General features: G+C 32.9%; 2 protein-coding genes across 9 annotated transcripts; one reads left to right on the top strand and one right to left on the bottom strand.

The window, feature by feature from the left end:
- On the top strand, nt 1-18,187 carry LOC138942123 (golgin subfamily A member 4). Of its 8 annotated transcripts, none has more exons than XM_070312167.1 (19): nt 1-339; nt 570-689; nt 796-1,047; nt 1,311-1,481; nt 1,570-1,905; nt 2,524-4,191; nt 4,329-4,823; nt 5,833-5,967; nt 6,186-6,460; nt 6,708-7,366; nt 7,622-7,749; nt 8,645-8,701; nt 9,501-9,668; nt 10,696-10,761; nt 11,355-11,669; nt 11,779-14,627; nt 15,011-15,842; nt 16,082-16,458; nt 16,860-18,187. In XM_070312167.1, the coding sequence occupies exons 1-19, from the start codon at nt 277-279 to the stop codon at nt 16,972-16,974; spliced, it is 9,081 nt and encodes a 3,026-aa protein (XP_070168268.1). In that variant the 5' UTR covers nt 1-276; the 3' UTR covers nt 16,975-18,187. The 8 variants fall into 8 exon arrangements, with proteins under 8 accessions (XP_070168268.1, XP_070168270.1, XP_070168269.1 ...); XM_070312169.1 differs by having other exon boundaries at nt 10,699-10,761; XM_070312168.1 differs by having other exon boundaries at nt 8,648-8,701.
- LOC138942124 (2-phosphoxylose phosphatase 1) lies at nt 16,820-25,444 on the bottom strand. Its single transcript, XM_070312176.1, has 4 exons — nt 24,949-25,444; nt 23,727-23,894; nt 22,669-23,243; nt 16,820-20,419 (listed from the first exon to the last, which is right to left on the bottom strand). Exons 1-4 carry the CDS (start codon nt 25,037-25,039, stop codon nt 19,667-19,669), a joined length of 1,587 nt encoding a protein of 528 aa, XP_070168277.1. The 5' UTR covers nt 25,040-25,444; the 3' UTR covers nt 16,820-19,666.
- Between the last annotated feature and the right edge of the window lie 1,825 nt (nt 25,445-27,269).

Below are 27,269 nucleotides of genomic sequence, written 5' to 3' on the forward strand. Positions count from 1 at the left end.
TACACCAACCGTTTCCAACCGCTTTCGTCGAGCGTTTTATTAATTAACTGTTTTGGAAATTTGTGTTTTTCAGTGTTTTTATTATTTGAACGAGAAATAAGCGACGTAATCACGGCGAGTTAAGATCGCCTGATGACTAGCTAAGCTGTATCAGCTCACATCGGAGTGCAAAATTTGAAATGTAGCCTGTGAGAAAGCGAATGGGCAGGTAAACGAATACGTTCTTTGTGTTCAAACGTCTTTTATGCAGGTCAAGTCGTTTCGAAATTCGTCGGGATGAGCGCGACACCCGATAAAGACGAGCGTAGAAAACGCTCGCTGGAAGCCGGCAGAGAAATGGCAAGCCTCCTCTTTTTCTTTTCTCTATTATCGAAACGTTCATCGTTTCTACTGTATATTCTTTCCGTTTACTCCAATTACATCATTTGTTTATATTATTAATTTTATACTCATGTTAACTTGCTATCTGTTTAATCAGCTCTATTTTGAATAAATAGTACAGTCTGCGTTATATGAATGTATTACTAAGGTCTGATGTATTTAATAATAATTTCGATTTTTCGTTACAGTTGGAGAAATACAAAGCAAAGCGATCTAGTAAAAACACAGGTATAAATATGCAATGCGTGGAACAGTCTGACGACGAATCATTACACAACGAAAAATCTACATTGGTTAAAGAATCTGGCGTAAGGATAAGAAACAATAGTTTCGCATAATTGTATATTTAGCATGCAGTATTTTTTGCATAATTAGTATTGATCGCTCATGTTATATTTTTCTTTTTATGTAAAGATAAATGAAGATATATCGTCGAGAGATGTAACACACAGCAGTGTAAGTATAAGCGAAGGAGATGGTGATCTCGAAGGATTAGCGGGACGTGTTGCGGAACTGGAAGAATTATTACAAGGGAAAGAAGCTATAGTTGGAGCTTTAAATGCAGAAATTGATCATCTGCGAGCTGAGACGTCCTCTCCAAATTCATCACAAAGCCAGAGCAGTAGTGTACATGGAAGAGATATTATATCTTTGTATCATATAAAAGTAAGTCACATATTTGAACAGAATTTTTTTTTCAAAAGTTAGAAAAGAAAAATTAAAGCAATAATACTCTCACTTTTTTTTTTAAATATATTTGATAAATTTGTTCTTTCCTTTTTTCTAATCTACTTTAATAAGAGTTCTGCTATGATTTCAATTCCAAATAATAATAGCCTGAAGATAGCTTGTAATTTTACTGGTTTCTTTTTTGTATATAAATATATCTGAATTAATTACCATTATGTAATATTTTTCTTGTCAAACAGTTGCAAGAATTTGAAAAAGCATTGTATGAACGTGATAGTCTAATAGGGCACTTGACCGCATCTTTAGAGCAAGCATTATCTGCCAGAGATGCTGTCACAGGACAACTTAATGCCTTAAATACCATGCAGATAGACAATCCTGTGATAAATAACATGAACTTGCAGCAAAAAGTAAATACTACATACTTCATGTTTTTGCGCTTTATAATTTTTAATGATGATAACCTTATTAGATGATAAACAATTATGAATGTGTTAGATTGAGGCTCTGGAAACGACAATGAACGATAAAGAAGCGTCAATACGTCGGTTGAACGCGCATTTGACAGATATTCGTAAACATGTACAAACATTGGAAATGGAAAGAGAAACGCGAAACGCAGAAATCAATGATTACAAATTGCAGATAGATAATCTAACTGAGCAAATTTGTCTCAATGCTACGGAGAAAAATTTAAACATTGATGAAACCTTGGCGCAACAGAAACAATATGAAGCACGTGTTGACAAGATCAAACAGGATATGCAGCATATTTTGAACAAGTTTACCGCTGTAACAAATGCCAATGCAACGCGTCATCAGCAAGAATTAAAGGTAAGTGCTTTATTGCAATATTCTTTTATATAACTTTTTGTTTAAATATTTTAATTATATAGAATGAGTTAAGAGAAGATGGAAATATTTTGGGAAATAGATCAGCGTAAAAAAAAAGTTTATATGAACATGATTATTATTCTCAATAGTTTCAAAGATATAGTTGTTTGAATGTTGTGGAAGTACAATAATAATGATACATGTGTTATGTTCCCAACAAATGCTCAAGAATAAATCACGATCGTCAATATACTCTACAACTTGTGTCCTAAGATTGCGTGTCGTTCCTCTGAATGTAGCGTGCCGTACTTTTGCACGAGTAGCAGCATCCAAAATACGAACAATCAATTAAGAATAATAACCATGTTCATATAAACTTTTTTTACAATGACCCATACTATCGCCTCCTAAAATATTTCCCTCTTCTGATTTACCCTGTATAATTATGACTTTTTCATTTAAAAAACGAACAAAGAAACAGGCAATCAGAGCAAAGCGCAGTAATTGCGTGCAAAGAATTTAATGTTAAAAAATTATAAATAAATATATAAAGAATATGTTTCTTATAGAGCCTTATAACTTGTAATTTAATCATTTTTTATTTAAATATAATTGTAGGAATTAACTATAAAAAACGAAACTGAAATTGCCGATATAAAAGCTAAGCATGAAGAATCTATCAAAGTACTGAAGGATGAAAATAAAATGTTAGCTGATCGTTTAAACAAGGAATTGCCAAATTTGGAAAGCAGGCATGCCAAAGAATTGTCCGTCTTTCAAACGCAGTTGGCCCATTATAAAAAAACTGTCGAAGCATTAAAGCTCGAATTGGTAAATCATGCCGAATCCCAAAAAATCGCTCAATCGGAAGCCCATTTGTACAAATCAAAACTCGACGAATTGAGATTTGAAGCAGAGAACGAACGACGTATGCAAAGTTTACACTTTCAAAAGGAGAAGGAATTGTTGAATGAACAAATCAAACTTCACAAAATTCAACTAGAGGAAATCACGTCGAAGCACATTGCAACAATGAGCATTCTCGAGTCCAAGGAAAGTATTGAACGATCGCTAGAACAGGCTTTATCGAATGCCACTATGCTAAAGCAGGAGAACGACTCGCTGAAATATAAGCTGGATGATTTGTCATGCAGATATTCAGCGGCACAATCGATGATCGAAAACAGTCAGATGCATGAAAGAACTCTGAGTGGTAAGATATATGAACTAGAAAGGTCTTTGTCGCGATTCGACGCTACGAGCGTCAGCACAATTAGCGAACTAGGTGAAACCATATACAAGACTTTTGATGATGAAGCTCTTCAGCACCAAATGATAAAACGAAGGTTTGAGGATAAAATAGAGATGGAAAGGCTATTGGTTGAAAAAATTCACATTCTCGAAGAAGATTTGCGCAAAGCGAACGATAAGCTAGAACAGACCGATCTCGCAAAGAAAACCTATGAAAAACAGCTGAAAGATATGAAAAATACGTGTGACAAACTGCAACAGGAAGTTAATTCCTTGAAAGAAATCAATCGTGCGACATCTCATGATAATTCTACTCAAGAATATTTTGAGAGCGATATTCCAGCGAATGTTGATTTGGCGCGACATGTAGAAGCTCAACAAAGAGAAATTGAGAGTTTAAAGCTACTCATGGAACAGAAAGAAACAGAGAATGTGAAATATAAGAAAGATTTAATTGAAATAACAGAGAAAACGAAAAAGCTGGAAGCACAATGCGAACAATTAAGAGACGGCTTGGTCCAGGCTTGGACTCAATGTGCTGAGTTTGAAGAAAAATTGAACCAAACTGCGACAACTGATAGTAGTAAAGTGAATATTTCCTTAAATAGTACGACTTCCAACCACTTTAAAGCAAATCAAAGTTTGGATGACAGTGCATCAGATCAAAATATAATAAATCAAACAAAAGCTTCAGAAACAAACATTACAGACGCCAGCACATTAGTAGATAATAGTAACGTGAAAAACAGCGAGAATTTACATAAGGAAATGCAGCAAATTCTGGAAGGCGAATTAAGCATAGATAAGATTAAGTTCAAGTTAGGTCGTTATTACACAGTATGCGAGAAAATAGCCGCGGAAAAAGCGCTGCTCTCGATGGAGAACGCCGCTTTACGAATGGAAAAAGAACTTCTAAACCAAGAAATCCAGGACATTATAATTCGATGTAAAGAAGAACTAGAATCTGTTAAAGCGGATTCTGCTAAAGAAATCAACAGATTGCAGTTGTTGGTGCAGACTTTCAAATCATTTCAGGCAAGTCTTTATTTTTGTTTGGTGTTTTTCCTGTTTCCATTTGGGGAGTTTCTTATAATGTTTGTGCTTATGCTCTTATGCAGTTTTTCTACTGTAACTCTTTTAAATTATATATATATTTTTTTTTTCTTCTTAAGAATGGGAATGACACCAACGATATAAAAGCTGAACTTAATGCACGCCATGCTAAGGAGATGGAAGAACTTCGAACATACTTCGAGCAAAAGTGCTTGCAGATGGAAAAGCAGTATTCCGAAGAGATCTTCAGCCAGCAATCAAAACGGATTTCTGACAATGATAGTGAAACCGAAGAGCTAACAGATGATCTATATTTTGGTGGTGCAGGCGATTGTTTGATCTCCTCCAATTCCCGAGCAGCGATTTCTGATGCCAACGAAGAATCTCTCAAGGACAAGATACTAGACGCTGAAAAACAAGCACGTCTCGAAACAGAATATGAAAATAGTATCCAAGCATTGAGGCAAGAATTGGAACATAAAGTGAAGAAAATTCAAATTATTAAGGCTGATTGTGAGAAAGCAATCGAAGAACAGAAAGAGTTGTATGAATGTCAAATTCGCGATATTGAAGCAACAGTGGAACGTTCGTCTGCTATATCCATTGTGCATCAGGTGAAAAAAAATTTTCTAATTATTATGATACTTCGCTTTATTAATAATATACATTTGTTGATAATAACAATTTTTGTGTAATACTTAATGTGTGTTGTATGCAAAGATTGTTTGCTTGCAATAGTAATATTCGAATATGCTATTATAAAACAGCTCAAACTTTAAAAGTATCGATATACTAAAATAATTTATACTAAAATAGATATCAGCAATTAATTTCTCAATTAATTGCTGATATCTATTTTATGAAGAAATAAGATTTACATATACATTTTAACAAGATAGGCTATTAAAATTCTGTTTCGTGAAGAATTTCTGGAAAATTGTATGCAGAAAAACGCGATGAAAAAAGCGATATAGTGGTTTTATATTGCTTTATAATTAAAATTCATTCAAGAAAATATTTAAATTTTCTTGAATGAATTTCAATTATAAAGCAATATAAAACCACTATATCGCGTTTTTCTGCATACAATTTTCCAGAAATTCTTCACGAAACAGAATTTTAATAGCCTATCTTGTTAAAATGTATATGTAAATCTTATTTCTTCATAAAATAGATATCAGCAATTAATTGAGAAATTAAAATTTATTATATTTTATCTCTGTTAAAAATAGAACAAAGTCTTTTCTATATATAATTAGAATTAATTAGATATATTGTACTTATACTCGATTCGACTCATTATATTTATTATAAAAAGTTATGACAAAATTTTTATTATAAAATTCATGAAGTGTGTTAAAATGTAGATGCATGGCGTGATCAGCATGCACTATTTATTATTAGTACATTTCTCATCTTAGTATGATCTTGAGATCTCTACACACAAAAAAATCTTTTGTTCTACAATCTCCATGATTTTTTTTATTTATTATGATTAATGCATTTTCTTCTTTTATACTATACCAATAAAAAAAGTAAATTATTTCATTATGATAATTTATATCAAAGTGCAAATTTACTTGTGACTAACATACCGCTATGCGACTTCATATTTGCATGCAGTATTGTCAGACAGAATGGGAGGCAACGGAAAATGGTGAATTATCGAGACTACGTGACGCGTATAATCATCAATTGGAAGAACAGGTCGCACTAGCTAGACAGGACATTGTCAACGCTCTTCAAGAACAATTTCAGGTAGATGTGGATCATCAGAAACTGGGCTGATTGAGAATGAAATATAAGGGGAATAAACATTAGCTACAATTTTTTTAAATTAAAAATTTATAGATTCTGTGTGTTACTTTGTATGTTGCCATAAAAGCTTTCGCTAATAGAATTTGCCTTTGTATTTGTGTAATAATTTATTAAAAGCCATTAGATGTTTATTAAAAATCTGTTGTAATTATGTGCAGGCACTATTATCAGTGGAACCAGATAAAGAAGATAATTGGCCAATGGAATTATTAGAACTGCGAGATAAATTTACATGCAATGCTAAGCAAGAAATTCAGGAAATAAAAAAGATACATAATGCTGAATTAACTCGTCTGAGAGATGAACATGATTGCATTGTAGCACAAATGTGTGAGCAACATCAAAAAGAAATCGCTATTCTTAAGACTCAGAACTCCGGTAATAATCAAGAAGTTGGCTATGTTGGATCTTCGGATAATATCATGGAAGAAAGGTAATTGATGAAATATTATCTTATAATTTTAACACAATCATAGAAACTTAGTCATTGAAAATATTTTACATATATTTTTTTTAAATATTTATTTCATATTATTGAAAGATTTAATATTCAAATTGATTTCTGATATTGAGAATTAAAATAATTAGAGTCTTGGATTTCCAAAGACCACAATATGAAAAATATTTAAATTTACAAATATTTTATCATGCTTAAATATATAATGTCAAATTTTTATTAGGGACAACTTAAAGAAAACATGTATAACTCTCAAAAATTTAATTGGAGAATTAGTTAATTACTTTGTCATCTGTGAAGAAGAAGTTAACAACACTCTGATCAATGAAGTTCTGAAAAGACAATTAACAGAGTCCGTCTTTACTCATGAAGGAAATTTAAGCAAGGACGACAGTATTATATCAGAAACACAATACAAAGACCAAAGATCCAACTTATCCATTAAAAGGGTCCATTTTGCTCCACAATCGAGCAAAATAAATTCTATTGTTAACAGTGATAACAGAACATTGATTGAAGAAGACATGGATGAAATATTAAGAAAGGAGCTAAAGGCTTGTTTAAGACGTCTAAAGTCGGATAGCACACAAATACTCAACCTTTCGCTACCAAACAGCGAAGACAATATTGCATTGCCATCAAAAGAGACTCTCTTAGCAAGTCAAATTAATGAAGATCTTTCCTTGAAATTGAATCATGCTGAAGCTTTGATAATAAGCTATCAAGAAGAAACAGAACAATTAAAATTGCATATTTTGGACTTACAACAAAAATTGATTAGCGCAGAAAGCAAAAAAGAAGTCATCACAGAGGGATATGGCGAAAGTGATCTTTCTGGAGTTGATATAGCACTGCAAGACTTTTTACAGGTGCAAGAAAAAGGTAAATTTTTTTACCTGACTTTTGTATCAATTAATAGCTTATTAATTAAACATATACAGAATTAATTATGTTATATAATTTATTTTATGGATCAATTATAATTTCAATATCTTGGAGAAAAAAGATATTTAATTTGACATCAAACCGAAAAGTTATATTGATTTCTCTATCTCGATATACCATTTCAGTAGTACACTTATGTTTTGCATTTTTAATATTTTTTTTATATGATATATTTTTATATATAATTTGCAGCTAAACATGTATTATCGAATGGCGGTGGCGACACATCTTATTTATTGCAATTGATAGAGGAGTTGTGCAGGCAAAATGACAAACTAATAGACGACTCTAAAAGAGAAAGGGAGGATTTGCAACAACAGGTAAAATCATTCATTTTTCTTATTCGTCAAAATGCATTGTTGCATGATTTCTGATTATTCGATATTGGTATGTCGATACAGTGATGAGTATTGTGGTGTACTGTTCATTGAGAAACACAACTTGTCTGTGTAATTTATCACAATTCTAGATACTTCCGTATTCACAAGCTTTATATAGGTATTACATTTATATCGTACCTGTTTATCATAGAGCAACACATACGCAATTAATACAAATATTTGTTTTTTTTCTTGGCACGTTTTCTACACAATTTATTAATATATATATATTAATAAATTCCGATAGTAAAAAAAAAGTAAATGTATATATATATACATTTACTTTTTTTTTTTACTATCAGAAGAGATTAAAAATAGTAATCCTTTGTCACACACATTATACAGAGTGTTTTAAGAAAATTGAATATTGAAGTGCTTGAATTTTGAGATCTTTGATTTCTGCATATTATTGGTTGGAATCACAAATTTTTCTCAAGTTTTCTTTCAAGTCTCTACGTTCTTTTATTTTAGATACTTAGATATATAAATTTTCATTTTGCTTGCACTTTATAATTTTAAGATACTAAAATTCTTAATTATCTGTATTGATAATTAGAATATTTTGAACATTCCAATAATTTATTTCGAGGATAAATAAATTTACACATTCACTTTTTCTCATATACCCTGCATATAAAATAATTACAGTATTTTTCAGTAATTTTTAAAAAGGCCAGAATTTAGAACATTGTGCGCATATGGCATTTATATATCATTCTTCCATAAATAAATATTTGATTAATCACATAGTTAATAAAGAGAATTCTTCAAATCAAAAATGCAGAGTTTTGCGATGCAGGTTTTAAGAGATTGATTGGCGTTCTTGTCTTGCCAGCAGGTACCTTTAGAACCCACTCCTACCCCATACATTCACAGGGTTTGCTGCAAAAAGGTAAATTATAGAATTACTAATATTAATGTAAACGCTCTTCGCGTAAGTTACTCTTCCAAATCGGCTATAATAAATTAATGCACATATAACGCTCTATCACAATCAGAAAGTGTAAATAATTTTTTATTATAATATCATTTATCTCATTTCTAACACCCATTTGTAATACTAATTACACATACATGTAACACTAATTACACGTTTGTGTTGTAATGCTACTAAAATGTGTTGTATGTTGTTGCATGTTAATATTTATTATGTGATGTTGCATTATATAATAACCGTTTTGCATGCTATATTGTAGCCGTGTTTTATCGTAATGCATAAAACGACTCCCCTTTTTATTATCTAATATGTTGCTATTAATTATTTTATTATTGGTGAATAAAACACATTATAACTACCATAATGACTAAAAGTATTGTCAAATAATTGAAATCCAATTGACATTGTTTTTAAGGATTGCAAATTTAAAAAAAAATTATTTTATTTCTTTTAAAATTCTTTTTTAACACCCATAAATTTTGACTTTTTAAGTTCATTAACATAACTTTTTCACTTGGGATTTGTATAATTTAAAAAAAACTTGAATATTTGAAAAAATCTTGACAATGTATTTATTTTATTTTTGAATTATATCTTAAAAAGAGAGAATCAAATTCTGCACGAATTTGTCGAGTTGTCTATTAGCCAAAAAAAAAAAAAAATTAGAATGGAAACGTATCTATGATAAAAATTTATCACTATACATTTCTCTAACAATTATTCATTACTTCTAACTGTAATTACTTTTATTCAGATTGAAGCAGCAGACAAGCAATTGCGAGCAACACGCCGATTTTTGGACGAGCAAGCGAGCGAGCGCGAGATGGAGCGGGATGAAGCCGCGAAACAAATTCAGCTTTTGCAAGAACAGCTCAAGGAACGCGAGCGTAAGAAGGAGAGAGATATGCGAATTAGTTCTGAGGTAAAATTTTTCTTAAAAATTTTATTTCTTTAAATGTGATGATTTTTTTGTTAAATATGAACACAGAGCATACGCTTTTTGTAATCACCCGCTGGCTAACTAAAGTTTACTGGTTCTTTAATTAATCCTTAATTAGTTGATACTGTCAAAGATTGTGATATATGTGATGATTATTTTCGGAAAAGTTTTAGAGACAGACATTGTCTTAGATTTCATTAATTCTAGATTTATGAATTTAAAAATTAGGTGCCAGGATCCAAAAATGTAGAAATCTGAACAGACTTTAAGAAATATAATATCATAATAATTTAATTATCACTAAATCAATTTAAGGATTAATTAACGCAGACGTTTCTAAATTCACTTTAGCAGTTATTGCACTAACCAGAAAATTTCAACTGGCATAACGACTGCCATTTCTAAAACTTAACTACAGGTCTCTGTGGTTTATTTTAATGTTAAATTTAACCTAGACTTAAGGCTGCTAAAAAAAGAACCTATGCCACTTACCCATGAAAAATGAGGTCAAATTGAAGCTTATATTGTACAAGATCCCTTTATATATTTAAATTATAACAACATTGCTATTTAAAAAATATGTATAGATTTCAAATACATATTATATGTAAATTATAATTATAGTCTAGCAATCAAATTTACCAATATTTTTGTACAATTCTATACGCTAATAGCGCGTTGTTTTTATAAATTTTGGATAAAGTCACATAATATATTTATTTCTATAAAAAATAGTCCAATGTACTTATCTCTATTAAAAATATTAGAGATAAAAAATACTAGATAAACCTTACATTTTAGAATATGCGATTTGATCAACAATTCCCTTTTTAAAACAATTCTATTGAAAACACAAATGTAATACAGAATTTAAATTTAACTACATTTGAAAGAATTATTATTTTAGAAATTAATTGTATCATTGGCAATAATGTCACGCATCACTACTAATTGTATTAACACAAATTTTTCTGCACTCTGGTTTGGGTTTTCTATTTGTCGCACAAAGCAGTCTGAGCTATCATCTGAAACAACTTCAGGCATCCCTGAGCTTCAAACCACGACCAATGCAACTGTGAGTGATATTGTATTTAATTTCATTTTTTGATTTTCTAATCTTTTTTTCCTTATTAACATACAGTGGCTAAGATAAATGTGTTTACTAAAATGTTATTTAGCAAATTGTGTGGCCATACAGTTTACTTGTTTATCCCAAATAATATCGAGAAAAATTAAATGCACTCAATGTATTTGAATGCTTCACAAAATTGATAAATAATAAGTAAAAAGATTAAAAAATATAACGTAATAAATAAGTTCACACTACTTGACAAAAATATGTTTTACTTATTTTGTTTTTTGTAGCTTTTTTGTATTATTTTTATTTAGTAAGTAATTATACAATTCTTTTTTGTATCATTAATTTTACACACGCACTCACACGCGCGCGTGCACACACACACACACACACACATATTGTTTTCTTTTTTTATCCACTGTATGTTAGCATAAAATTATTGTAAAACCAGATATAATACATACTATATCTCTATGCTTTATATGTTGGGTCATGCTTGATTGGAATTATAGGTGACATCCTGAAAAAAGCGATACATTAATAACTTGCATATATATATACTATATGTATATGTGATTTATGATTTATAGGTGGAGGCTCTTGAATCTCAGATGAGAGAAATGTCGTCGTTAATGTCCGACACAGAGGCGAAGAAATCAGAAAAGGAAAGTGAATTGAAGGCTGCGGTGGATAAAATATGGGTCTTACGAGATGTTATTGCTGACTTGGAGCAAAGGTTACAAGATAAGATTGAAAGGGAAGAATCCTTGCAATTGCAAATCAGTCAATTGGAAACCGTAATAACCGCGCAAACAAAGAATCAGCAGGATCTAGTTCAAGAACTGGACACTGTCAAATCTGGCACTGAAAGCAGACATCTGAACGAACAAATTAATCATTTACAGGTAAATCAGATGGATAATATACATACATAAATTATACATTAAATATAGAAAGAGAAAGGAGAGAGAAGATAACATTACACAAGAGATAATATTTTTTTCTATATTTTAGGAGGAATTGAATAAGCACAAGTTAAGCTCAGAACATTTTAATGTTAATTCGTCTGTCTTGAAGCAAATGAAAGCAGAGCTTCACGAGATGCAAAATCAATTAGACAGAAGAATCCGTGAGTTGGAATCCGTGCACATGTGCGGTTCAAATTTGAGCTTGAGTCAGCCGAGTGAAGACGTTTCGATCAGAGAACAAATCGATGCAACGAGATGTTTGACACCTGATGATCCATCCTCGCCGCCAATGTTACCGCTGGATCAAGTACTCAAGTTAAAAGATAAAATGCTGAAACACGCACGAGCGGAGGAAGTAGCTTTTAAGCGAATCAAAGATCTGGAGATGCAGTTGACAGCGATGAAGAATCAGAATGAGGAATTACTAGCAGAGCAAGAGATTTTACATCAAACAGCATCCGAGCAATTATTCCAGATTGAAGCGATGCGCGGTCGCTTAGAGCAACACAAACAAAATGCTCCGTTTGCTCAGAAACAGGCAACATCTCGTTTAGAATTACAGTTGTACGAAGCTACTACAAAATATCACTCTTTGGAGCAAATTATTACTAATAAAGAAATAGAATTAAAAGAATTGAAAGCTCAACTCGAAAGAACTAATCAAATGCTGGTGGAAAAGGAAACAGAAATGGAAAATTTTTTACAATCGGAAAATGGCGCACTACGAAAGATTGATCAATTAAAAGATCAATTAAAACTCGTTCAAGAGGAAAAGAAAATGTTGCAAATAAAGCTTGGAAGTCAAGAGCATGCTCAATCGGAACTGCCACAATTGATTGACACCATGTTGGCAGATAAGAACGAGGAGATCGATCATCTGAAAGAGCAATTATCTAGAAAGGAGAAACAATTGAACGTCTATTCATCGCTTGCTTTGGACGAGACACAAATGAAGGATTTGACAAAACAAGCAGAAGCTAAGAACAGCGCGCGAACATTGAGCGATATTCTTTCCATACATTCGGAATGCGAGGAATTTCCTGAAGCTATTCGAGCGATTAATGCAACACACATAATGACATCACAAAATATCTCCAGCATCAGAGTTCCTACATCTGTGTCGAAGAACACATTAACTACAAACACTTTTGATACTGCACAAACACCTTTACTCAATGTAGACAAAATAGATGCACAAGTTCCACCATTGGATTTAGATTCACACACACATAGTTTCAGTAATGATGTGCGTCATTCGGAAATGGAGCTACACCATACCGAAGGCGAATCAAAATTATCATCTCCTAAGAACAATGATGTCAGCGAAGATTTTCGACAAACCGAAGAATTACTTAATGAAAAGATGAAGGAAATTGAGAACTTGTCAAATCAACTGCAAACTCTGCAATTCGAACTGGAATTAAAGTCTGAAGTTTTAAACAAATATGAAATTGAATCGGCTTCCATGCAGAAACAATATCAAGAGTTGGAGGATGAGTATAAGGAAATTGTTGAAAACTTGGTACGAGATAAAAATTTTTATAAAGGTCAATATGAATTGACTCAAGCATCGGAGAGTAAAATAAAGAAAGATCTGGAAGAAGTCGAGAATATTTTAAAATTGAAAACAGACGAGCTTGAAGATCACAAGAACAAGATGCAAGTAAATGAAAGAATCATCACAGAGCTGAATATGGAGAACACAAAGCTGAAAAAAGAAATAACAATTAGAGAAAAGGATCAAATAAAAAAGAACAGCTCCTTATTGCAGGAGAAGATGCAGGAACTGCAAAGATTCAAGGAACTCGTTCTAGAGAAGGATATTGCACTGGAAACTCTTCAGACACGCAATATTGAAATCGAAAACGAGAACAAGCAGTTGTACGAATTCAAGACGAAGCTTCATGCGCGCGAACAGGAGATCGCTGAGTTACATGATGAGATCTTGCGATTGACGGACGGTCTAAATAATCGAGATCAGATTATCCGTAAATTGGAGGAGATAGCAAAACGGACAAGCGATGTTCACTCAGGCGCATCGTCGCCTTCATCCTCTGTCAGTAACAAAGACCAAGAAATCCATCATCTGCAGGAGTTCCTGAAAGAAAAAGACAAAGTAATTAGACAGATGAGCGACGATAGTAAGAGCTTGCAGCAAGCGCTGGAAACTATTCAGAATAAGATGAAAGAATCTGGTAATGTTGTAGAGCTGAGGAGGAAATTGAAAGATGAGCGCAAGCTGAACGAGGAGTTGAAGAATATAGTACAAAAGCTGCAGAAAGAATTAGAGTTAAAAGATGCGTCCGCGGAATGTTCGCAGGACGATAGCGATATTGAAGACATGGTTCAACGAGAACTAAATCTCTCCGCGCGATTGGATAAGCAAATTATGCAAGTCATTAAAAACGATAACGAGGAGATCGTCGAAGGAGCGACGAAAGAGTATCAGCAGAAGTTGAGCGAGATCTGTAAAGACAATAAGATACTGAAAAAACTGAAAGACGATCTCGAAATTGAACGTGATTTAATGAAACATCAGATCGCTGAGTACGAAAATCGTATTTTACAATTGAAGGCGGATTTGGCAGAAGAGACAAAGAAGGTAGTCCAATTAGACAAGGAACTTATGTCAGAGAGAAACATGGTAAAATTTTTAAGGATGCAAATAGAAGAACATCGTCGGAAAACAGAAGTAGGACGAGCTCAGGACACAGAGTTGATCGAATTTCTGCAGAAAAAACTAAAAGCCTCTCTGGAGAACGAGGGGAAGCTTCGTAATGATTTAGCATCGATGAGGCAACAGCAGATTAATCTAGAATCACAATTTATGTCTACGAAGAAATTAATAGAAACTGAAAACTTGCGAAGATCCGCTGCGGAGAATAAATCAGAGAAGTATATATGTTACCTTTTAATTTATTTAATCTTTTATTGCTTTTATATATTATGCGGTCATGCCTGTAATTTGCTTATGTTACCTCTACATGTTATTCGAGAATTATGGATTTAAACTATCAAAATAAAGACATATTGTTGATATATTTGGCGATAGATATCGATGACGACAGAATATAATTACATTTTAATGAGATGACAAGTGCACAAAAAAAATTTAAATTTTCTAGAAATGATTTTTCGTGTTGTATAATCTATAATTTTTTTTTAACAAGAATTTGCGCTCAGCCTACTACGCGAGGTTCTCAATTAGCCCGTCTTCTTCAAAGTATATTTATTATCAGAGCCTATTATCGTAAATATTTTAATTTTTTGTATTTAAGGACAAACGATCGATCCCAAGACGAAGATCCCAAAGGAAGTCGCAAAAATACGGAATTGCGGGAAAATATAAAGAGATTAGAAACTGAAATAAGTACATATGAGAAACGATTGGAAATTGCAACAGAAGAACGGGAAAAACTGATCAGCAGTGTAGCGTTAGCTAACGGGATGAAGGAAATCATGGAAGCGAATCTGCACAGAACCACAGAAGAATTGAAAGTGCAAGAAGAGGAGTGTGATCATCTGCAGAAGCAGATGAAAATGATGATGGAAGCTGAAAATAAGAAGCAAGAGCAACGAGATGCTGAACTAGACGAAATCAGAGGATTGCACAGAGAGATTAATATTGCTCGGGAAACTAGGATAAATCTGGAGGCTGACATAAATCTTGCAAGGCAAAAACTGAAAGAATCCTCGGATCGGGAGCTGAAGCTTACACATATGGTGGAATCCTTGAAAGAGCGAGAGACTGAGCTCAATACGAAACTGATAATAGCAAAAGAGAAAGAGAAGAATCTAAGGGACTGGATCGAGAATTTGCAGCCAAGCTTAAAAACCGTTGCCGAAAGAGAGGAAGATATGAGGAACAAGCTGGTGAATTTCAATAAAGATATACCTGCGAGTTCTGCAGAAAGAATTAAAGAATTGAATGAATTAGTTGAGAAATACTCTGTTGAGAAAAACAATCTTAAACGAAAACTTGATAAGATAACGATAGACAGGGACACAGCGATGCAGCGTGTAAAGTTACTTGAAGGACAGATAAAGAAACTGAAAAATGCACAGGCTCCTACATCCAATAGCAATTCAACAACAATTTCTATTGAAAGGGTATCAAATTTTGTGCATTTTTAATTATTATAATATAATTATAAAATTGAAATATTGTATATGGATTTAGTTTTTTCATCTTGAAACATTAAAAGACAACAGTTAATTTTAATGCATTATTTGCACTCTTATATTTTATTTTTTTTTTAACAATCTATATGCACAAAGATTAATTAATTATATATTTTAGAGTAAGTAGCAATGGTATATATATCTTATTATTTATATATGGGTTTCAGTTGCAAAAATTTTATGGCTCGTACTTACGAGTGGACAGCAGACGAAAGGCATTAGCATTCCAGAAGAAATATTTGCTTTGTATTGTTAGCACTTACCAGTATTGCGAGGAGAACACATTATGTGTGCTCGCGCAATTGACTCAAAATCAACGCGCTTACACGCGATCGTCGCGGAAAAAAACGGTGCGCTTCAGGATCGCCGTGTTAACGATAGTCAGTATATACAGGATGAAGTGGTTGACCCAACGTTGGCGAATAGGAAAACGCGTGGGTGCTAATGTTATTATAGGTAGTATAGATCAATTAATAATTGATATGCCGCCTACCATCAAAATTACGTCCAATTATTCCCCACCAGTGAGAGAAAGGACGACAAAGTAGGTAAAAAAAGACAAAAGTATTATATATTTTTCTATGAAATTTACACCAGAGATGATTATTTATCGAAAATCTATTTAAAATGGGAAAAGACAAAGCAATTATCCAACAAAGAAACATATATCTCTAATTTGATATGTTAGATTATCGTATTGTATATATGTATTCTAAAAAAAAGAGAGTCTTAAAAGAAATATTGCAATATTGTTGAAATCAAGTTATATCAATTTTATCACGAACTCGAAACTTCATCATCTTGACATATTCTTTTATTTATTAGCATATAACAGCATTTGGCTCACATTTGACTGTTTAATGAAATTGAAGTATTTGGTCTGCATTTTTTATTACAACATTTATTATACACATTATATATTATTAACAAATTTGTATGTTCCAGAAAATTAAGCGGAATGAATGTCCTTGAACAGTATTATCAAGAAGTAAAAAATTTTCAAGATACGCTTGACGCAGTTTTGGCAGAGTCAGGAACTAGTCGTATTATCTCAGAATAACATTATATTTTTAAAACTTGTAGAAGAAAGGAGAGAGAGAGAAGAAGAGGAGAAGTTTAGCTCTGTATTGTTAGCATTAAGAATATTATGTAATCGTTAAAACAATCATCATATAGGTCGTGTTTCTTTAAATAGTTTGTTCACACAGCTTGATAAGTTCAGATTTTTTTTTTTTTTTTTCCCCTTAGTTTTATAGACACGTAGATTTTCTTGGACTTGATCAAAATTGTAAATCGCTGGATTTAAATATAAATTTGTAAATTTGTCAATTTTGACTCGCGACCGCGAACATAATACATAAATGACTCCTTCTCTACTGAATTATAGAAGGCTTCGAATTTTTTATCAGTGAGGATTTAAGATCTTGTTCGGATATCGTTTGCGTTTGATATATTCACTTTTTTTTTAAATCACTGGAATTTTTGCATTTTTTATTTCATCATCATTTATTATAATTTTTTTTCCCCTTTTTTTGATAAACACGTCCTGTATTTTGTACTAAATTGCAGTCGTCAATGACCGATCTGTATGGGATTTCTATTTCCGTTCGACTGCACGATTTACATTGCACTAATTGATCATAATTGATCATGAATTCAACTGATGAGAGAAATGCAAATTTCGTCAGCTTGACCGGAAATAATCAAAACTGGGCATTTACATGGACTCTATAATATAGACTTTGTATATCTTTAACTTGCATTACTATTTCATGCAAGATTTTTTTTATTTTCGCGGAATATATCTTTCACTTATTGATTACAGTGACGCAACTTCTAAATGTCACTTGAAGAATTATAAAAAATGAAATTTATTATGAAACGAAAGAAATGAAGTATGAGAAGTCATTAAGGACATGTTACAGCGTAGATCTTAGTATTATAAGACACATGAGAGGCTTTTATTGATTGTTAGCAAAATAAAAGCATGTTCTGCGAAAGTTGATGTTAGCTGGACATTTTGCTTGTATTTATGATATTATTATTTCATAAGTTATGTAATATATTGTAGGTAGTATGTAAGAGAGAGAGAGAGAGAGAGAGAGAGAAAGCATGTAAACCTGCGTGTGCCTTGTACGCTATAAAATGCGTTCATTATTTATTTATCGACAGATTGTAATAAGTCTTTTATATATCACGAATTGCATGTAATATGAATACTTTTTCCGAGACTTGTAATAAACGATCAATCTTTTAATATACATGTAATTGTGTTCTTTGTTAAATATATAAATTGATGTAAAACAGTGTCACTAATTAGATGAATACACAGTCGTAGAAAAAACTATCATATAAATATTTTCTTCAAAACATAATGAATCTTCTTTCTATTATCTACATTTTGTCATAATTGTCTATTATATTAGCGAAGAAAAAATACGACTGCGTTTTTAATATACATATATATTTCTAGAACATTAAATATATATATATATTTACATATATACATTAGAATGTGTATGATAAAATATATGTGATAATCGACTAATCGATTCATTAGCGCTATCGTTCTTCGATTTATCTAAAGATACTTTAAAGTTTTAGACAAATGATCTATGAAAATAAGGCTCTTTTTTTGTTCCTTGCTAAGATGACAACTTATGTACTTTTTTTTTCGAGTTTTTTTTTTTTAGTTTTCTTATAATTTTTGACAATCCTAGATTTTCTTAAATGTATGCGTGTTAATGTATATCGAAATGTAAAAAAAAATTTTAACCGAGCTTGTTTTGAATATTTTTATATAACTATTTTACATAAAATCAAGATGAATTATTTTCTTGTTAGGTGGAAAGACTGCATTCTAACATAAGTGTGATTTATATCCCACTGTACATAAGAAAGTTTAAGGATTATCTCTTTAAATTTTTTCGAATGTTTTAATATTAATAATTACTTTCACGTTGGCTTATTTTCTATGATACATAATGCAAGTCAGAAACTCATTCGATCCATTCGATAGATCGAATCGCTATGCAAAAAGTAAATGAATTAAAAAGAATTGATAAGAATTCGCTTCATAAAGTCATAATTTTCTAATTTCTATAACGAGAGATTGACTCTTATCTCGAATGTTTCTTCATTTCTCTCTTTTTTTTATTTCTATTCAATATAATTTTTATTCTCCAAGACACGAAGCTATTAGGATTACAAGAGAAGACATAAATCTTTCATTTTAAAAATTGAGATATATAGATTAAATAAATTTTTCTTCTATATCTCATATATTGGATGATTGCATAAGTTCGTGCCCGATTTTCATAGATGGCATTAAGTTACTGCATGGCGGAGTTCTATTGTTTTCGCGTGGTAATTGTTGCTTACACCGAATAGATGACGTTGTCTTATGTCAATTTAGCGTCAGATATTGTTCAGGTAAGTCCATTTGTGCATAAGAGAAATCATTAAAAATGGAGAACGAAAAGGTGCATTTGCGGCACGAACTTATGCAATCATCCAATATATTGTATTTGGTATTTAGTACTTTGTAGTTACTAATAGAGTAACTATAAAATCCCATTATATTGAGAATAAAGAGAGATCAAAAAGGAGAACCTATAAAAGTGTTAAAAATCTTAAGGTACTATAGTAATTTTAAGGACAAGATATTATTTATTATCAAATAATTCTCTCTCAATTCCTTTTAACTTGTCTACTTTCTTATAGATAATCTTCTTGTTCGACCATAATTAATTTTAGCGAATTTTGTGACTCGAACAAGCATCCTTAAAATTCGTCGCGTTGAACGGCACGAAATAGTCGTCGTGCAATTGTCGGACGATGTTCTCAATCGGGCACAACTTGACGACGCCCTTCTTGCCTGGCCCAGGTTCCCCATCGTCGCTGACGTAGGTGTTGGCGTTTCGGCAGAACGGGATCTTCGGTGTGAGATCTCGACCGTTGGCGACAACGCGGAAATAAAAGTCGCTGGCGAGGCGATTATCATTCCGCGGATTGATCTTGTAGATCTCGATGACGAGCCTTGAAGCGTAATGCGTCGCCACGTCCGAGACCACGCCGAGAGCGGTGGCGAGGTACTCCAGGGTCTTGTCGTGGCCGGAGTAGAGGACGATCTTGGGTCTGGCCTCGGAGATGATGCGTAGCATGAAGGTGACGATGCCGCGCAGCATCCCATACGCCTTGAGCAGCCCGTACTTGTTGCGGCTGCTGCTCTTGGCGACCTGCTTGGACTCCCAGTCCGTATAGGCGAACAGCCCGGTAACGTGGTCGCTCTTGACGCATGTTCTCTGCGCGGTCGCTCTTAACGTGTCCTCCGCGAGGTCGGCGCACGGCAGAGAGGCGCCGTGGCACACGTACGTTAATAAAGCGTCCCTCAGCGTATTCGGGTCGCACGTCTGCGCTTGATCCGGAAGCTCGAACACGGCACTCGCCGCCTGCTTGATCAGCTCACCAACGGCTGGATGAGATCTTAGATGGTTGGAAGTCTCCTGGAGAAAGTAGAGGAGTAACGTGCGGAGAGCCTCGTACGATTTCATAGCAAACACGCATGCATCTCGGAGTTTCTCGGGAATATTTTCTCAACAGCACTAAATTATATTGCTTCCTCCTAGAGAAAACTTTGTTCTTGTGACAAAATCTTTTCTCCTGTTTTCTATGCCAATGTGTTTAGAATGTTTCAAAACATCGAAAAATCATATATTTAAAAAATGTCTGTACGTATGTATGTATGTATACCATATACGAAATGTATATTGTACAACTTAACTTTTGTAATTTTTGAGATATCGGGATACATTTTTTAAAATGAATAAAGTATCATTAAAGGATGGTTAATATTGAATTTGGTGAGAATCGGTGAAAGGATTCATTTTTTATAAAATTTTGAATTTTTTGAGAAATATTTGCACACGCTCTAACTTTTGTACATTTTTAGATATTGGATTAATTTTTTTTTTAAATAAATAGAGTATCATTAAAGAATGGTTGGTATTGAATTTGGTGAAGATTGGTGAAAGGGTTCATTTTTTATAAAATTTTGAATTTTTGAGAAATGTCTGTACACGCTGTAACTTTCGCAAATTTTGGAATATTTTCCAAAATTGTAAAACCCGCTTACTTGAAGGAGCTTTGTGAGCGAAATAATGAGGAAGCAATGTGCGAGTTTCTAATTTGTAAAAAAAAAAAAAAAAAAAAAAAAAAAAACAGAAAAGCTACTGTTTTCTTAAATAGAGTTAATTAAATTCTGAATTCTTTGTGAAGAAAGTTTTTTGGTTTCTTTGTCCTATTCGTCAAAATTATATCGAAGTAGATCTTTTTTTCCACACGAGGTTCAACTTAATCATCAAAATATTTATTATTACACGTTGAAACATTGGAACGAATCATGTGGTTTTACCATGTAAAATTTTAATTTAGAAAAAATTGATGTCATTACATACGCATCATATGTGATGTTTTTTCATATGTCACGCGCAACGTACAAACAGCTTTAACGCAAGATTATTTTTATAGAAAAAATTATCATCGCGTGCATGTATTTTATTCAGATAACATATGTTGAAATATCAGTTATTTGTGTGACAGCCTTGAATGACCTACGTAGTTTTATTGGATTTCCTGAGAAAGCAAGAGAAGAACGAGATTATTGCGGATTATTTAATGTCTTCGAGGAGGATTTCAGATCATAAAAACTTGCTTCAATAAGACAATCCGAGCGCAATATAATATTTTATTGAATCTTCTTTTAAAAACGAAAAGAAAGAGCAATATCAATTTTATATATATGTTTCTAAAAAGTGAAACGTGCAAAGAAAGTTTCAATTATGTAAGCCTATAAATATTTCTTTGAATAATTAATGCTGCCGCAATTATTCAAAATTTCCATGTCAGATTCAAATCTCATAGAAAAAAAGAACGTTTCATGATGTTATTTTTCAAACTGATATATTAAAGCATTTAAAAATTCATACGAATTTATATAAAAATTATTATTAAAAAATATTATTTATAAAATTACAGTAATTTTATAAATAATATAAAATAATAAATAGAATCAAGATGAAGTACTTTTTTTTAGGTGATAAAATTAAATTCTATATGCGTGGATGGCTTATATACAGGATGTCCTAGACCACCCGTATACCCCTTTTCTTTCAAAAACTAAGCATTTTAGAGAAAAACGTTTTGAACAAAAATTGTATGGTTTTGAGGGGAACATAAGATGATGTCATTGGTTTGACCTTGGATGGCATCGTTAAGGTCAAGTCGAGGACACTTTTAATTTCTTAAATGGAACCTCCCCTTTTTCGTTACACATTCTTGTAGCTTATCTCGAGAGCTTTCCAAAACACTATAATAAAGTATTTTTTTATTAAGTATTTTTTGAGTTATTTTATATTTTAATCTGACATATTTTGATATAAAAAATAAAATAACTCAAAAAGTACTTAATGAAAAAATACTTTATTATAGTGTTTTGAAAAGCTCTCGAGATAAGCTATAAGAATATGCAATAAAAAATAGGGAGTTCTATTTAAGAAATTAAAGTTGTCCTTGACTTGACCTTAACGATGCCATTCAAGGTCAAACCAATAACACCATCTTATGTTTCCCTCAAAACCATACAATTTTTGTTGAAAACGTTTTTCTCTAAAATGCTTAGTTTTGAAAGAAAAGAGGTGTACGAGTGGTCTAGAACATCCTGTATTTACACTCGTGTTTGTCTTCGTGCAATTACCTTTAAATGCTGCTTTAGAAATTTCTCAGCTGCAGGACAAGCGCATTCGTTATTGCAGAACGCATAACTCTGGCTCTCCTGAAGACTGATCTTCGCCAGGCTCTGGAAACCGTCGTTCTCGAACAGCGCGTAGAGCAACGCGACGGCACTCTGCACAGTCCTGCGGTAAGAAGTGCTGTAAACGATCACGTCCCTGCCGAAGGTGGTGCCGTTACCGAGATTGAGCCTGTGATAGTACGCGTTCCTCAACAGGATCCCAGTCTTCAGCAGCTGCAGAATGCCGAGGGTGGTCAGCTGACCGATCTTGCAGTCGCGCGCGTTCGCCGGCAGCACGGGCAGCCCGTGAAACGGACCCAGGAACTGGGCCCAGGCGGTCTTCGAGTAGCTCGACACATTTTGCACGAAATTTACATAATTCTCATAAATCGTTTGCAGTTCCGTTACGCCAGTTCCGGCGCCAGTCTCGCCGCCGCAATTTATGCTGCTTATGTTTCGTATATGCGTCAAAGGACCTCTGTCGCCATGACGGATGAAGATCAGGATGCCGCCTAATGTCAAGTTGCCATCGAGTTTACCTATTTGAAGAACAAAACGCCTTATGCGTATCGCTCGCTATAATTATGTACATGATGTAAGAAAGAAATTATTTTTCGCGATTCGAGTATGCGCAAAGAGCTTCAATAATAATTTCTTTCAATATATTTAGACATCTTTTAATACACGACTGGTAATTATTGATCTCGTATAATAATAAAACATAATTGAAATATATTCCATTTTGATATTTGTTATCTTTTATACAAAAATATAATAGAATAATTATAATTATCGATCTCGTATAATAATATAATATAATTGGAATATAATTGTATTAAATTTAAATTTGGATTTATATTTAAGCTCAGAGTGGATGGAAAATTTTGTAACCGGAAGTTCGTTCTAAGCCGAAAGGCAAGGACTAAGGATTAATAAATAAATAAATAAATAATTGGAATATGTCACATTTTGAAATGTTTGTCGTGTTTTATACAAAAATAGAATAATCGTATGGAACATACCTTCGGTCTCTGCAGCTATCTCATGCGGTAAATTGCAAAAACGAAAGATCTTCTTTGTCTTCGCGTCCGATTTTAAATTTCTCGGGAATTCTCGGAGCGACAGATCATTATTTAAGACTCTCGTTTGCACCGAAGTTTTCTCATCCACGCCGATATATTTATACATGCCTGAGCGATGAGAAAAAATCGTTTGTAATCTTAGATTTATATTTTATTACATTCTTTCCTAATGTTTTTATTCAATTGTATAAATACAACAATAGGGGATATTTATATATGTGAAAATATATTAATTTAAAAAATTAATATTTAACATTTTTTAAATATTAATATAAAAAATACATTATACATATATAATGTTAGATTTATATGAAATTATATGTACATATATATAAAATATTAAAATATTAATATCGACAAAAATAATTAAACCTCCAACAAATTTGTATGAAAGAACAATCCTTCTCCCGATTTGTGCTTTAACAAAAGAATCGATCTAATATGAAGAGAGAGATTCTTAAACTGGTTTCATTTGGATTTTTTTTTCTCTGCAATCAGCTGACATCCGTGTCAACTATGATTGCATTACTTGCCTTACTTTATGGAAAAAAAAAAAGAAAGTAGAATAGTCAAGTTGCCTTGATAACACGTCACAATATTCAGCTAATCCCTTATTGAAAAAACTAAAGTGTGTTCCCTACTGTGTTATAGCTCTATTATTAAAACTCAAGTGATAACGAACAGAAGCGCTCAAGTATAGCTGCGACACATTTATGCATATATATATATATATATATATCTTATCCTATATTTAAAAATAAAATGTGAATGCTGAAAGGCTTTAAATATTTAAGCATCTCAAAGTTCGACAAGCTGACAATCGAATATGAAACTAAAAATCAACGAGCGCACGTTTTTATAAGCGTATAAAACGCGACGCGAATATGGTACAACAATATCCAATAATGTATGTGTGTTGAATTTCGACGAGTTCAATTTTCTATAAATACGACAAAATATATATCTTATTGATTTGTATTGTCGTAAATAAACACACACAATCATTCTCGCGTGCTTACGGCAATCGAACTTAGTTGTCAGTGAAGTTACATCGATTTCTAAGAGTTTGATTTCGATAAGGGTAATTGACAGAATCATCCCTCCTCAAGTTTCCCCTCCCCCGAAATGCATATAAAATCAGTGGTCACGAGGTTGCGTTTACCAGCGACCAGGAGGAAGATCCACACGCTTAGAATCACGTAGCAGTAGAATGCCCTGTGTTGGTAGGACAACCGGACCATCTCCGCGAGCATCCCTCGACGGTTACGGGCCCCGTGGGACCGATTCGCGGTGCAACGACGAACGGTAACGACGTCCCGTCACGATGACGACGACGACGACGCGGAGTGACGCGGCGAGGACGCGACTGGATTCTCGTTCCGCACGTAGGGACCGATCGAAGCTGCATCTTCAAACGCCCTTCGATCTTCGCTCCTTCCGCATACTTGTCCGACGAGTCGTGCGACCGTAGTATCACCCGATCATCCGATCGACACGAGCAATCGCGCCGCGAACGATCGACCACGCCGAAGATCTGTCTATCTACCCTATCCTGGTGCGCATCCGCCCGAGATGGAACTGCCGGTTCCCCGACATGGCGATAACAACGAGGGGTGAATTTTCACGGGAGGGGGCGGGTGAGAGAGGGAATATATTTCAGGCGCAAGCGCTCCACCACCGATTACCTTCCACCCTGAAAAGCCGACTAGTTTTCCCCCGCGATGGCCTGGTCGGTCTATAGGGTGGCACTTTCGTATAACGTTTATCGACCTTCCTTTATCTGGCGTAGTTATCAAACGGAGAGCCCGATCAGCAAAAGCCGGTTGGTTATGCCTTCTCTGTCGAGAACTGGTTATTCTCGTCGTGTCACAAAATATTAAAAACACACATATATATATATATATATATATATATGTATATATACGTGATAATAATAAACTTTCTCTAATAATTACAAATCGATCTAAAGCGAGAAACGTCAGAATGACGGCAAATTATTTAGCATCCTCCATCTGGCCGACTTTTACATTAGATATAATTATTTCTTAATATATATATATATATATGTATATATGTATTTTTTTTTACTCTTTTAATATATAAGGAAAATTTTAAAAAATGTTAATTTTTCTTTCGACACAAATTACTATAATCACATTAAAGGAGATTATTTAGATATTTAGTAAAAAGTGTAATGGAACATGGAGTGGAAATTTGGGTTAGGTTCTCATACAGCACAGAACATTGCAATTACATTGCAGCAACGTTACAATCTTGCAAGTTGCAATGAAATATTGTTGAGACATTATTGGAATATGGAATTATAATATTTTATGAGAATGTTACAGCAACATTTCAAAAACATTATAAAAGACAGTTTTTGATAATCGCTACTTCGTTCGTTTACCACTATGCGGCGCGCGTTGCGTTATCTATCCCGTATTTAAGTTTTAATCACGATGGTTATATAAAGCTTGCAAAAAGCGATTAGTAATATTAAAGGTATAATAACTATTTTTATTAGATTAATTTGTCTGATACAATCCCAACGCAGGAAATTCAGATATTGAATTGAGTGTTCAGAAATCGGACAAATAATTATCCGAAAAAAGTTAAAATTATCCGTTTATTGTCTACTTAAGATATGGAGTTTAATATTTATATAAATAAAATTTTAATTTTTATGAATTAAATTATTTAATCATTATCAATTTCTTAAACTTGTAAATAATTTATAAAATAGCGATGTTAATTAGATAACAGAAAATTATTTAATAGTTCCAATTTTTATATAAAAGCAAAAATTTGATAATAATTTTTTAATATGCAAAATGCTTCAAATTTAATAGATAAACTTGGAGAATATATAAAGACATCCAAAAGAGACGAGAAAAAACTCGTAATTGCGTGAATTCACAATCTTTTTTCTTATCTCTCTTGGATGTTTTTATATGTTCTCAAAGTTTATGTATTAAATTTGAAGCGTTTTGCATATTTGTAGCAATGTATTATTTAAATATTACAAATACATTGCACCGTAACATTACTGTAGTCTTACATTGAAATATTTCTGAGGGCGGACATTTCAACTTTGCCACAGGCTTGCAGTAACATTGCAGAAACATTTCGCAACTTCTATGCAATATTACAATGTTTCAATGTAAGATCTATGCAACGTTTTTGCAATCTTTCGGTGCTGGGTTAGGTTAGGTTGGAGTGAAAAAAAGGAACTAGAGAAAATTATGTTGGATTATGTTAGATGGATTTTTAGATTGGACGTCTGTACACCAAGGTATGTAATGATAATAAAATTAAATTTGAAGAGTCTAAAAATAGAATGGGGAATAAGAGCCATGAGATATGAAGAGAAATGTAGAGGGAAAGAAGAGGGAAATTTTCTAAGTATTTGTTGAAAGGGAAAGGATAGAATGGAGGAGAGGGAAAAAGATATGTATATAGTACAGAAAGAGAAAATTTCTATAA

The sequence above is a fragment of the Polyergus mexicanus genome, unplaced genomic scaffold (genome assembly GCF_030449975.1).
Source record: "Polyergus mexicanus isolate NDT 795.1 unplaced genomic scaffold, iyPolMexi1.0 SCAF_21, whole genome shotgun sequence".
Taxonomy (NCBI): Eukaryota; Metazoa; Arthropoda; class Insecta; order Hymenoptera; family Formicidae; genus Polyergus; species Polyergus mexicanus.